Below are 12,438 nucleotides of genomic sequence, written 5' to 3' on the forward strand. Positions count from 1 at the left end.
CCAAATGTAATACACAAGACAAATAAACGTATTACTGTTAAACAAGAGATCAAGCTTTTTTGTAATTGAAAAGATGGCTCCATTTATCACCTCTTGTCAAAAGGAAAGAAATACTGGGACAAAACTTTAATTCAGAAAATTCTTAAAATAAATATAAAATTAAAGCCAGAAGTCTTCTTTTTAGACAAAATGCTAGACAAAGTGCTTGAAGGTTATTTTAAATGTTGACTGCAGCAAAAATTTTGAATGCACAGAGAAAGAAAAACACATCAGTTCCCACAATGGAAGAATGGAGGCTAAAAGCGATGGACCTGGTGGAGATGTCAAAATCGATTGTCTAAATTAAAGAGAAGAATTTATCTAGTTTTTTTTTTCACTTGGAAACTACTTCTGGACTTAATTCTCGAAACAGAAAAAAATTAAACTTTGATTTTAGATTTGTCTAAACTGACTATGTTGTTATGAAATAGTGTGACATAATTAGAAATGTAAAAAGATTGAGTTTATAACTTTTCTTGTAACTGTACTGAAAAAAGCTGGAAGTCACTACCTGTTTTCTTTTCACTTTAGCCTTTGTACTTTTCACCTTTTTTGATTTTTTTTGTATTTGTATTTTATCTATAATAAAGTTTAATAAAACTTTGAAAAATCTACTTTTGTACTACAAATATACACAAATATTCTTGTATTAAACAAGAATATTAGAGGTTTTTTGCTTAAGACATGCAAGAGATAAAAAATGAGAGACGTTCTTCTTAACCTCTTCATGTTTATGACCACAACGGAAATCAATTTAGTTAAAAGCAAACCCATATATCATGCTCATGCCTTTATAAGGCAATAGCAATGCTTACTTAGATTTGTATTTACAATTCTTGCAATACAGATATACGCATAACTTTGACAGAGATTTTGTGATAATTTAAAATAATGTTTGTACTATTCATATTATAATAGTATATTTATTAATAAACTAGTGATTATTAATTATATACTATAATATAAAATAGGTTATCTTTCCCTTTTTTTCTTACATTGCATATTCAGCTTCATTTGTTTCTTTTCTAATTTTTTTCATTAAAGAATGTTGCAGGGAAGTAGGTGGACTCTTCATCCCTCACATATAAATGAGATGAAGAACCAGGATAGTAGCACCTCACTGCAATATCTACCTCTATGTTACTAAAACACTTGTGTTTCTACCTTCAAGTTAGCCTATCACAACAATTTTTGAATCAAGATATCTAAAAACTGCTAACTGAAAGAATGCATAATTTTTTTTGGGATCTATTAGTCCTGAAAAATTGAAATTTCCATGATGTCCAGACCAGTTTTATTCATAAAATTGTGCCATTCCAACATTCTTGCAATCACATGATCATAACTTCAAACATTTCCTACATTTAACTAATTCTCTTCTGAAAAACCTCTTTCATTTGATATTTACCATCAAGAATTGGTTATCTTTAAATATATTCCAGTTATTGAAGAATATGTTACTTATCTGTAAGAATCTCAATGGTTTTACATTTGAGTTAAGCATACTTGGGACTAACATCTGGAGTCTCTAATTGTTTTTATCAGCAAGATCTAAAATGAAAACTATTTGTGGAGCCTCAAGATACAGATCTGACATGTTTCTGAAATTGAAGTAAGGATCATTCATACAAAGTGTGCCCGCCCCCCTCTCCCCGGGTTTGGGAGGAAGATCTTTTAAGCCTAAATTAAGATCTGAATGTTTGGTTTTAGATGGAAAATAGGGGGAACCCACCTTTTGCTTTCAGCTCTTTGCAACAGACACTCAGTTACGTAATTTCTTATTACATCAATTCCTTAGATTTTTTTTCAGTATATTATTTAAAGATATTCTGTCAACATGTTCTACAATGAAAACAGTTAAGACAGACACAGTTCCAGATTTTGTGAACTTTCTCATCTTTCTTTAATACTCTATTTCTTAGTCATCCAAATGTCTCAGGGTACCTGCTGATTTATTTACAATTTTTTGCAAATCTGTATTCAGAATATGCTACAAAATGTAGTGTTTTGAGGAAGTAGGGTTCCTGTTCAAAATTGAAAGTTGCTTAATATTCCCCCATGAAACCTACCTAAATTATTTCCTCATACATTTGCATTTCCTCTTTACTTTAAATAAGCATAGTTGTGCACACTGTAATAACCTGGTTCCTAACCTAAAAGTACTAAAAGTACTGGAAGCTGCCTTTCCTCTTCTTTTCAATGATATTACCAACTATGGAAAAAGGTGAGGCAAATATAAATTCCTTGTGTAAATTCCCTTTGTAAATTATACAAAGATTGTCTTCCTGGGCTCTACCTATCTATTAAGTTCATGTATGTTGAAAACAGTAGGGTTTTTCCCCCTCTTTTTTCTTCTCAAATTGCTGCATTATCCATCAGGGTGACATCTGGAAGATATTTCAAATGTCTATATGAAAATTGAATTTGTATATATTTTGATAGACAACAAATCAATATTCAATGTTCAATTAAAATATCAATTTATAGACTCAATAACATTTAAAATTCATAACCTCGTAACCTAAGTAATTATTACGAAGTTTAATTTGCCTCATGATGAAGAAATTATTGCTTAAGCCATCAATTTCTATGATTTTGTATTCTACAAGAAAGCCAAGAGCTTTTGGGAGTACATCGAGAACATAGTTTTTAGAGGATGCCTGTGTATTATCTATTGCGTTATGAAGAATTTCAATTTAAACATACATAAATTTAAGGCAATATTTATAAACATAGTGACAACAGTTGATCCATTAGATCAGCGGTCCCCAACCTTTCTGGCTTGGCCGTCCGTTGTGGGGGTATAGTTCTGTGGGGGTATAGTTCTGGGCAGGCATGTGCGCACAGCTCTATTTGTACAAGCACCTGCCGCTCCCGCTGCTCTTGTAGGTGGAGCTGCTTGTGCAAATGCAAGCACCCACCACTCATGCATGCTCCTCTGCTGTCTGCACAGTCCAGTTCCAAAAGGGGCATAGCCCAGTAGTGGGTTGCAACCCAGGGGTTGGGGACCCCTGCATTAGGTTAGCCTTTCAGATATATATATATATATCTTGAAGCTGGCAAAGAGCATCAGAAATGTTCCTTCCTCTCCTCCTTTTCCCTCTCCCTCCCTCTTTCTTTCACCCTGTCCCTTCCGCCCTTCCACATTTCTCCCTCTCTTTCCTTCTCCCTTTATTCCTTCTGCACTGTTCCTTATTTCCTCCATCTTTCCTTTCCTCTCTCAGATTCCTACTATTTCCCCATTTACTGTGCTTGTGGAAGCTTGCAAAGAGAGAGTCACTGGGACGCCAACAGGAAGTTGCAATTCCAAGTCCAGTAGGCAGCTAAGTGAGAAGTGTGCATGGGTGTGCACAAAAGATGTCACACATATTTGATAAGGCATACAGGTGGGCAGTTTGAGTCGGGAAGAGTGCTGGGGAGATGCTGTTTGGATGAGATGGGATGTAGCATAGGGAGTTAGCTTGGGTCAGAAAGGCTTGCAAAGTGGATGAGGGTGCATGGAAGTATGCAAAAGGTATCATAGGGAATGAGGAAGACACCTTGGGAGTAGCACGGATTGGGGAGGTTGTAAGAATACATAGGATTTTCAACTTTCCGTTCTTAGAGACAGATAAGTGGCTGCTATTGGGTGAGGGAGGGAGTGAAGGATTGCCACAATGGCTGACAAACTATCACTATCAGGAATGTTGAAAATGAGGATCATGGGGCCACAGCAGCAGCCTAGCAGCTGAAAAAGCCACAACTTCCCCAATTTAATTTCCTCAGAAGTCATAGGTCCTGGATTTTGGAGATATTCTGTATATTAGTCCATTTGAGGTACCTTGGAACAAAAATCGTTGCTCTGTGTTTCACCCAGTTAAAGGTTATAGAGACGAGAGTTTTAGTTGTATATTAGACATGGTTGGATCATTTCAGAGATATTTCCTTATTAGATTCCTCAATGTCTTCAACTGTGACAGAACTTCTAATTTACTGCCTTCACTGGAAAAGATGGGATACATTCAGAGCTATATCCACCTTGAAAATAGCCCATGTTGAACTAGATAGCAGTCAAATATTAACACAGAAAATATTTTATGATGCTTTGTATTGTGGAATAAATTGTTTATGATATATTTATGTCACGAAATGTTTTATAAAAGTTGCCAAATTTCAATTCCAAGAGAGTTATGGATCCCACATTTTGAGCACATTCTGTAAATTAATCTATTTGAGGTAAAGGTAAAGGTTCCCCTCGCACATACGTGCTAGTCGTTGCTGACTCTAGGGGGCGGTGCTCATTTCCGTTTCAAAGCCGAAGAGCCAACGCTGTCCGAAGACGTCTCCGTGGTCATGTGGCTGGCATGACTCAATGCCAAAGGCGCACGGAACGCTGTTACCTTCCCACCAAAGGTGGTCCCTATTTTTCTACTTGCATTTTTACGTGCTTTTGAAACTGCTAGGTTGGCAGAAGCAGGGACAAGTAACGGGAGCTCACCCCGTTACACGGCAGCACTAAGGATTCGAACCGCTGAGCTGCCAACCTTTCGATTGACAAGTTCAATGTCCTAGCCCCTGAGCCACCACATCCCTATTTGAGGTACCTTGGCTCAAAAATTATTGCTCTATGATGCACTGTTTCTCCCAGTTAAAGGCTATGGGAATGAAAGTTTTAGTACTATATAGATTAATGTGAACTCTATGGTTCCTACTGAAATCACTTAACATAGCTATCCTTCTGGAAACAAAACTCTAGATCACAGTTAGATTAACTAAGAACTAAGAACTAAGCTTTCATTAAACTAAGCTTTTTATTGAATAAATATAAATCAATTCAATTATTCCTGTAGGGTTATAAGTAGATAATAGTGGCATGAAAAAAAAGTTATTTCCTTTCCAATAACCAAATCAAGCAAAAGACCATCTTGCAAAATTTTGATTTGATCCTATTATGGCCAACTGGTCATTTCTTTAAGCACGGTTTATTAAATCTACAATGGCCAAAATTAAAATATGTAGTTTGGACTCATGCAATTATGTTTTACTGAACAAATCACAATTATTTATTTATTTATTTATTATATTTGTATACCGCCCATCTCCTGAAGGACTCAGGGTGGTTCACAGCCAATAAAACAACAGAAAACATATAATACATATAAAACAGCAAAAAGAATAGACAATTAAATTCAGTTGATGCCTTAAAACTTTTAAATACAAATTTAAAACCCCATTTAAACCCCTGATTTAAAAACCCCAATTTAAAACTACGTTCAAGCTAGTCCTGCTCTTCGAAACAGCAACATCTCGCGGCGGAAGGACCTGAGATCGGGGAGTTGACGAAGCCCCAGAGGGAGCTCGTTCCAGAGGGTAGGGGCCCCCACAGAGAAGGCCCTCCCCCTGGAGGTCGCCAGCCGACATTGTTTAGCTGACGGTATCCGGAGGAGGCCCTCTCTGTGAGAGCGCACTGGTCGGTGAGAGGCTAATGGTGGCAGTAGGCGGACCCGTAAATATCCCAGCCCTAAGCCATGGAGCGTTTTAAAGGTGATAACAAGTACCTTGAAGTGAACCCGGAAGACCACCGGGAGCCAGTGCAGATTACGCAGGAGGGGTGTTACACGGGAGCCACAAGGTGCTCCCTCTATCACCCGCGCAGCCGCATTCTGGACCAGTTGGAGTCTCCGGGTACCCTTCAAGGGGAGCCCCATGTAGAGAGCATTACAGTAGTCCAGGCGGGATTTAACAAGGGCATGAGCGACTGTGCATAAGGAAGCCCGATCCAGAAAGGGGTGTAACTGGCGTATCAGGCGAACCTGATGAAAAGCTCCCCTGGCGACGGCCATCATATGATCTTCTAAAGACAATTAACACATCAAGTAACTTTCCTATATTATGGCTTACCAACATGCATGAATCTAAACTACATGTTTTAAATTTGGCAATTGTGGATTCTATAAACCATGGTTAAGGAAGTGTCACTTAGCATAATAGGAGGATCAAATCAAAGTTTTGCAAGATGTTCTTAAGCTTGGTTTGGTTAATTGAAAGGGAATGACTTCTTTTTCATGCCAGTATATCAAATTCAAGGACAAATATAAAAGAATACATAAATGATTTGACTTAGACTTATTCAATAGCTATTAAATGACTACAACCAGGAAGAAAGAACCTCATACATCTTAAAATCTAGCTCAAAATAATTTACACATACACATAAGTAGTAATGTAGGAATGTGACAGCTGCATGTTGTAAACATACACTGTCACAAGAAAATGAGCCAGAGATGATTTAAAAACATGCTTAGCAACAAACAAGGATTTATTACTACCTGGGTTTTTACATTATGCGACATAGAAGCCATCACCGAAAAGAATAACAGATAGATTGACAGATCAAAAGCAAATGCAGACAGGCATCAAAACACTAAGTGAGGCATTTCTAGGATGGATCTGAGTAAAGGCATGCAAACTTTAAGACTCCTAGGAAAAAGTGATCAGGAAGAAATTATCCTTTAAGCCAGGGGTCCCCAACCTTGGCCACTTTAAGCCTGGAGGACTTCAACTCCCAGAATTCCCCAGCCAGCTTTGCTTAAAGTGGCCAAGGTTGGGGACCCCTGCTCTAAGCAGTACCCTCAGCACCAGATTAACAAACTGCCCCTGGAAAACCCAAAATAGAAGCAGCAGGGGAGCCCCTTCCAATCAACACATCAGAAGATATAATCAGATCTACGAAATAATCCCTCAAAATAATCTTCTGAGTCAAGGCCTAGAGGTCAGAGAAGTCGGGGGCGTAAAAAAAAACAAGTCCCCCCCCTCCACGCCCAGCCACCTTTCGGAAATCACTTCATGCCACGTGAATAGACTACGGGACACCAGGAAATTGCCCTGAGCGGTCCCAGCGACAGGAGAGGCGGCGGGAGCAGCTCCAGAGGCCGACGGAGGAGAGAGGGGCTTGACCAGGAGGAGCCCCCTTTCCATCCGCCGGGTTTCCTCCGGATTAAAAGAGGAAAGGCAGATCCAGGGAGAGGCGGGGTGGAGACATCGGATCCGCCGCGCCCGCTTTGCTTCAGCCCCAGCCCGGAGCCTGCAGCCTATTTTCAGCCATCGGACCGTACAAGGAGTGGAGAGGGCGGCGAGTAAAGCAGGCCTCGGGCAGAAGGAAACCAACCTCTTTCCAGGCTGGCAGAGTCGGGCTGACGGCTCGAGCCTGCTCCACATCCGCTTGCTTAATTTTCTTCCTTCCTTGTCCCCGGGAGGGGGAGAAGAAACCGCCACCGCTTCCTCCTCCTCCTCCCCTCTCCCCCAACGCCACCCTTTTCCTCCTGCGGCCAGGGCCTCCTTTACCTTCTCCTCATCGGAGAGCTGGTCCTCCGGATCCGCCATCTTAGCTCTTCTCCGGTCAGCCCACGAGGGGAAAAAAAAAAAAACCGCCCCGGAGACTCCCAAATCGTTAACTGGAGAAGGAAGAGGAGCAGCAGCCGGAGCAGCAGCCGCCAAGGCCCAGCCACCGTCTCCGCCCCTCAGTCAAGCAGGAAGGGCGGGGCTCGCACTAGGGGCGCGGCCTCGAGGCGGAGGTGGGGAGGGAGCGCGAGGCCCGAGCGCGCAGGGTCAGCGGAGCGAGCAAACGAGGGGAGCTGCAGAGGAAGAGCATGCGCAAACGGTCTTCCGTGGTTGAGGCGGTCAACTGTCGTACAGGGGTTTTCGTTTTAGTGGTCTCTCTCTTTTTAGGACTGCGAGCTTCAGCCTTCGAGTTTTATGCTTAATTTCTTAATCGGGGGGAGATTTTCCAGTTAAAATCTCATTCAGTCCGTTCTGTAAACATTTAGCAGGCTGGTAAGCCTGTCGACCCTGAGGACACGCGGTGCCGCACTTGCAGGGAGCTGTCTCCTACCAGCCTAGCAACCCCGACCGGAAACCAGTCTCTTGTTTACTAACTGCGAACAACAAGAGAGTCCATCCTCTCTTCAAGCTTTGTTTTTTCATTGTTTCAACAACGCCAATTGTCTCATATAATTAATGCTTGTGGATACGTTGTATAACAAGCCTAGTGAGTTCCCAGGAGTTGTTAAATAAAAATGTGTCTATTGATGAGGTTATAATAAAAGCACCTAGGTCAATGGATTTAAAACAGTGATTGCATTTTGGATGGGTAGTAATCACATGTATAAATATTAAGATACTGTAGGAAACCCCCCCAATAATTATTTGGGGAATATTAAAGGAGACAATATATTTCTTCAAAGGAGAAATGGAGAAACATGCTGTTAAAGGCAGAAAGCGCCCCCAGTCTTCCTGCATAGTGAAACAGCCTCCAGCAGATGCCTGAAATCTTTAGAGATGGATATTTTATGCCTATTAAGAAAGACTGGGTCAATCTATTTACAAACAAAAACACCTTCAACTCCAGCTGATGGGATTATGAAGACAGGACAGGACTTTTAGGACATAATAGTATGAACCCACCACCATTAGAATAGCAAAAGGTACAAGGCTCACTATATCACACAAGCCCATGCAGCATCTCAGATCTCTATAAACATCCCTGTACACATCAAATCAATTTGTCAGCTGTCCCAGACATGGTGGTGTTGGTTCAGCTCATCAATAAACAGAGCTTTTCTTTCCAATCTGTCTCCGTTTGATTTCTAGTGCCTTTCCCCCAGCTTGGAACTGGACTGGATTTTTCTTCTATAATAGAGAAAATGAGGACTTGGCAAAAAAAGCAGGTTGGGTTCATAAGAGAGAGTTGGGTTCACAAAAGAGAATGTGTCTACCAGGAGAACTGTTCTGATAGATCATCTTAAAAATGAACTAAAATACATCATGGTATATCATGGTACCTTGCTCAATATAATAATAATTAGATAATTAGATAATTAGAACTGCAGAAAAAATAATTGCTACCAACTTGCCTTCCATTGAGGACCTGTATACTGCACGAATCAAGAAGAGGGCCGTGAAAATATTTGCAGATCCCTCGCATCCTGGACATAAACTGTTTCAACTCCTACCCTCAAAACGACGCTATAGAGCACTGCACACCAGAACAACTAGACACAAGAACAGTTTTTTCCCGAAGGCCATCACTCTGCTAAACAAATAATTCCCTCAACACTGTCAGACTATTTACTGAATCTGCACTACTATTAATCGTTTCATAGTTCCCATCACCAATCTCTTTCCACTTATGACTGTATGACTATAACTTGTTGCTGGCAATCCTTATGATTTATATTGATATATTGATCATCAATTGTGTTGTAAATGTTGTACCTTGATGAACGTATCTTTTCTTTTATGTACACTGAGAGCATATGCACCAAGACAAATTCCTTGTGTGTCCAATCACACTTGGCCAATAAAATTCTATTCTATTCTATTCTATTCAATAGTAGTAACTGTGAGAGGGATATTGAAGTCCTAGTGGACAATCATTTAAATATGAGCCAGCAGTGTGCAGAAGCTGCCAAAAAAGCCAACACAGTTCTAGGCTGCATAAACAGAGGGATAGAATCAAGATCATGTGAAGTGTTAATACCACTTTATAATGCCTTGGTAATGCCACACTTGGAATACTGCATCCAATTTTGGTTGCCACGAAGTAAAAAAGATGTTGAGACTAGAAAGCGTGCAGAGAAGCACAACAAAGTGTGCAGAGAAGCACAGCAAAGATGATTAGGGGACTGGAGGCTAAGACATAGGAAGAACAGTAGCAGGAACTGGGTATGTCTAGCTTAATGAAAAGAAGGACTAGGGGAGACATGATAGCAGTGTTCCAATATCTCAGGGGTTGCCACAAAGAAGAGGGAGTCAAACTATTCTCCAAAGCTCCTGTGGGTAGAATAAGAAGCAATGGGTGGAAACTAATCAAGGAGAGAAGCAACTTAGAACTAAGGAGAAATTTCCTGACAGTTAGAACAATTAATCAGTGGAACAACTTACCTCCAGAAGTTGTAAATGCCCCAACACTGGAAATTTTTAAGAAGATGTTGGATAACCATTTGTCTGAAGTGGTGTAGGATTTCCTGCCTGGGCAGGGGGTTGGACTAGAAGACCTCCAAGGTCCCTTCCAACTCTGTTATTCTATTCTATTCTATGGTTAAGTTGCACCTTAATCAATAGTACTGATAGAGAAGTACCCATGATCAAAGGGGTTTACAATATGTATTCTGCAATCTTGCTTTTTGTATGATGCTGAAATAACTAACAAGCTTAAACTAGAATAGCCAGTGGGGAAGGCTATAGGTTTAGAACAGGGGTCTCCAATCTTGGCAACTTTAAGACTTGTGGACTTCAACTCCCAGAATTCCTCAGCCAGCAAAGCTTAGGAATTCTGGGAGTTGAAGTCCACAAGTCTTAAAGTTGCCAAGGTTGGAGACCCCTGGTTTAGGATGCTATAACTTCTTGAGGGTTATCCTTTCAATTGCATCCATAGACATGGATCAAATAACATTTTTCTGTTTACTCTAGGAGTGTCCTACTTGTTTAAATAGAGGTTTACAATTAGGCAGCAATCAAACCATTGGAACCATTAATATTACCATCCAACAGTTTAATTCTTTTTCTTACAAGATACCTAACATCACCTACTCTGCTTTTTATGGATTAGCAACCTAAGACTCCTGTTGAACTTGGTAATAAATCTGCTTTTCCCCTATTAAAGGTAAAGGTAAAGGTTCCCCTCGCACATAGGTGCTAGACATTTCCGACTCTAGGGAGCGGTATTCATTTCCATTTCAAAGACGAAGAGCCAGCGCTGTTTGAAGATGTCTCCGTGGTCATGTGACTCAATGCCAAAGGTGCACGGAATGCTGCTACCTTCCCACCAAAGGTGGCCCCTATTTTTCTACTTGCATTTTTACGTGCTTTCTAACTGCTAGGTTGGCAGAAGCTGGGACAAGTAATGGGAGCTCACCCCACTACGCGGGACTCGGGATTCGAACCATTGAACTTCCGACCTTCGATCGACAAGCACACTGTCTTAGCCACTGAGCCCTTTCCCCTGTTAAGGGATATTAATTGTAAAATGAAAGACTTTGGTATTGCCAGTTCTGCGATTATTATTTTTTTGCCAGAGTGTGCTAGGGAGCTTGATGGCCTCAAGCATATCTCTGTGTTCATTTATATTACTTGGACCAGAAATCAACAGGCCTTCCAAGATGCCAAAACAAGAATGGCTGTTTCTGCCAGGCATACAAAGCACTCTGTTGGGAATGAAAGGGAAAAGTGTTTTAAATATTTTGGGAAGCTACAAACCAAGGTGACTTATAAGTATCTAAAAATTGTATATTACCAGGAGACATCTAAGGCAAGATTGGAGAGAACAAGTTAATTGATTAATACAGTGGTCTCTCTAACTTTGCTTGGTGTATCTGAGCATGAAGATGTAACTCCATTCACCAAGGTGTAGGTGATCAATTGCAGTTTATGGAATAACTCTAAATTGGGCAATACTTTAGAGGCAAATGGGAATAAGGGTGCCCCACTGTTTTTAGAAATGAAGTTTGCAGAACTGGAGAAGTTTAAGGTCCTTAAGAAGATCCTAAATGAGATATGGGAAGAAGTTTATTGGCAGTTCTTTTGGAAACTTATGTATGTGGGAAATCATTAAGAATTGTTATATGCTCTGAGTTGAATTGGTCTCTACTCAATTTTTATTGCTGGATATTGTTGAAATCTGTATCTGTTAAGTCCTTTCAATATTCATTGGGGAGGGCTAAGGAATTCATATCAAAGCAGTAACAGTAAAAAAGTAAGATAATTAACAACATAGGATAACATTTATTATACCTATTGTGTCTTCTGTTTTCTTTCTCTAGAAGAATTGGAATAGCTTTAGTTGCTTGCCTTCTGATTTAAACTAGTAATAATTCCTGAATTTATTTATTTTTTGGAATTTTTTTTTATTTTAAAACAAACCACATACAAAATATCTTTTTTTGAACAAAATATCAGCCAGGTATATAATCACATCGAATTCAGTTTTCCCCCACCCTGTTATATATTATATCAATATATTTCCCTTCTCCTCTTTTTAATTTCCCTATTTGCGTTGCTCTTTACATTTCAACAGACATTTTTAAGGTTATTATTCTTGTTTTAAATAATTTTTTATTCCATTTTTCAACATCATATTTATGTACAAACTATTATCCATCATTAATCATTAATTTTTTATTTATTACTGATTCAGGCCTGCCCGACTGTCACTTCCTTACTACACAACCTCCCTCTCTACCCTCTACTACTTTCCCATCCTTTATCTCCTTCACTTTACTACTTCCTCTCCTCCTTCTCCACTCCTCCCTTCTTCCACCCTATCTAACCCTCTTATTCCCCTCCTCCTTCTCTACACTTTCCTACCTACTTTCTTCCCTCCTTCTACTCCTCTCTCCTTTTTTTCCTGAAATGGCAGTCGAG

The 12,438-nt window shown here is 40.0% G+C and overlaps 1 protein-coding gene across 3 annotated transcripts in view; it reads right to left on the reverse strand.

The window, feature by feature from the left end:
- Window positions 1-7,552, reverse strand: part of CAPZA2 (capping actin protein of muscle Z-line subunit alpha 2) — a 32,270-nt gene extending 24,718 nt beyond the window's left edge. The window contains exon 1 of one of the 3 annotated variants that reach the window (XM_058190988.1): window positions 7,363-7,552. In XM_058190988.1, coding sequence (XP_058046971.1) covers window positions 7,363-7,401 — 39 coding nt within the window. In that variant the 5' untranslated portion in view covers window positions 7,402-7,552. The remainder of the gene's footprint in view (window positions 1-7,362) is intronic. The other 2 variants (XM_058190986.1, XM_058190987.1) reach the window with 2 other exon arrangements.
- Window positions 7,553-12,438: the final 4,886 nt, after the last annotated feature.

The sequence above is a fragment of the Ahaetulla prasina genome, chromosome 7 (assembly GCF_028640845.1).
Source record: "Ahaetulla prasina isolate Xishuangbanna chromosome 7, ASM2864084v1, whole genome shotgun sequence".
NCBI classification, from domain to species: Eukaryota; Metazoa; Chordata; class Lepidosauria; order Squamata; family Colubridae; genus Ahaetulla; species Ahaetulla prasina.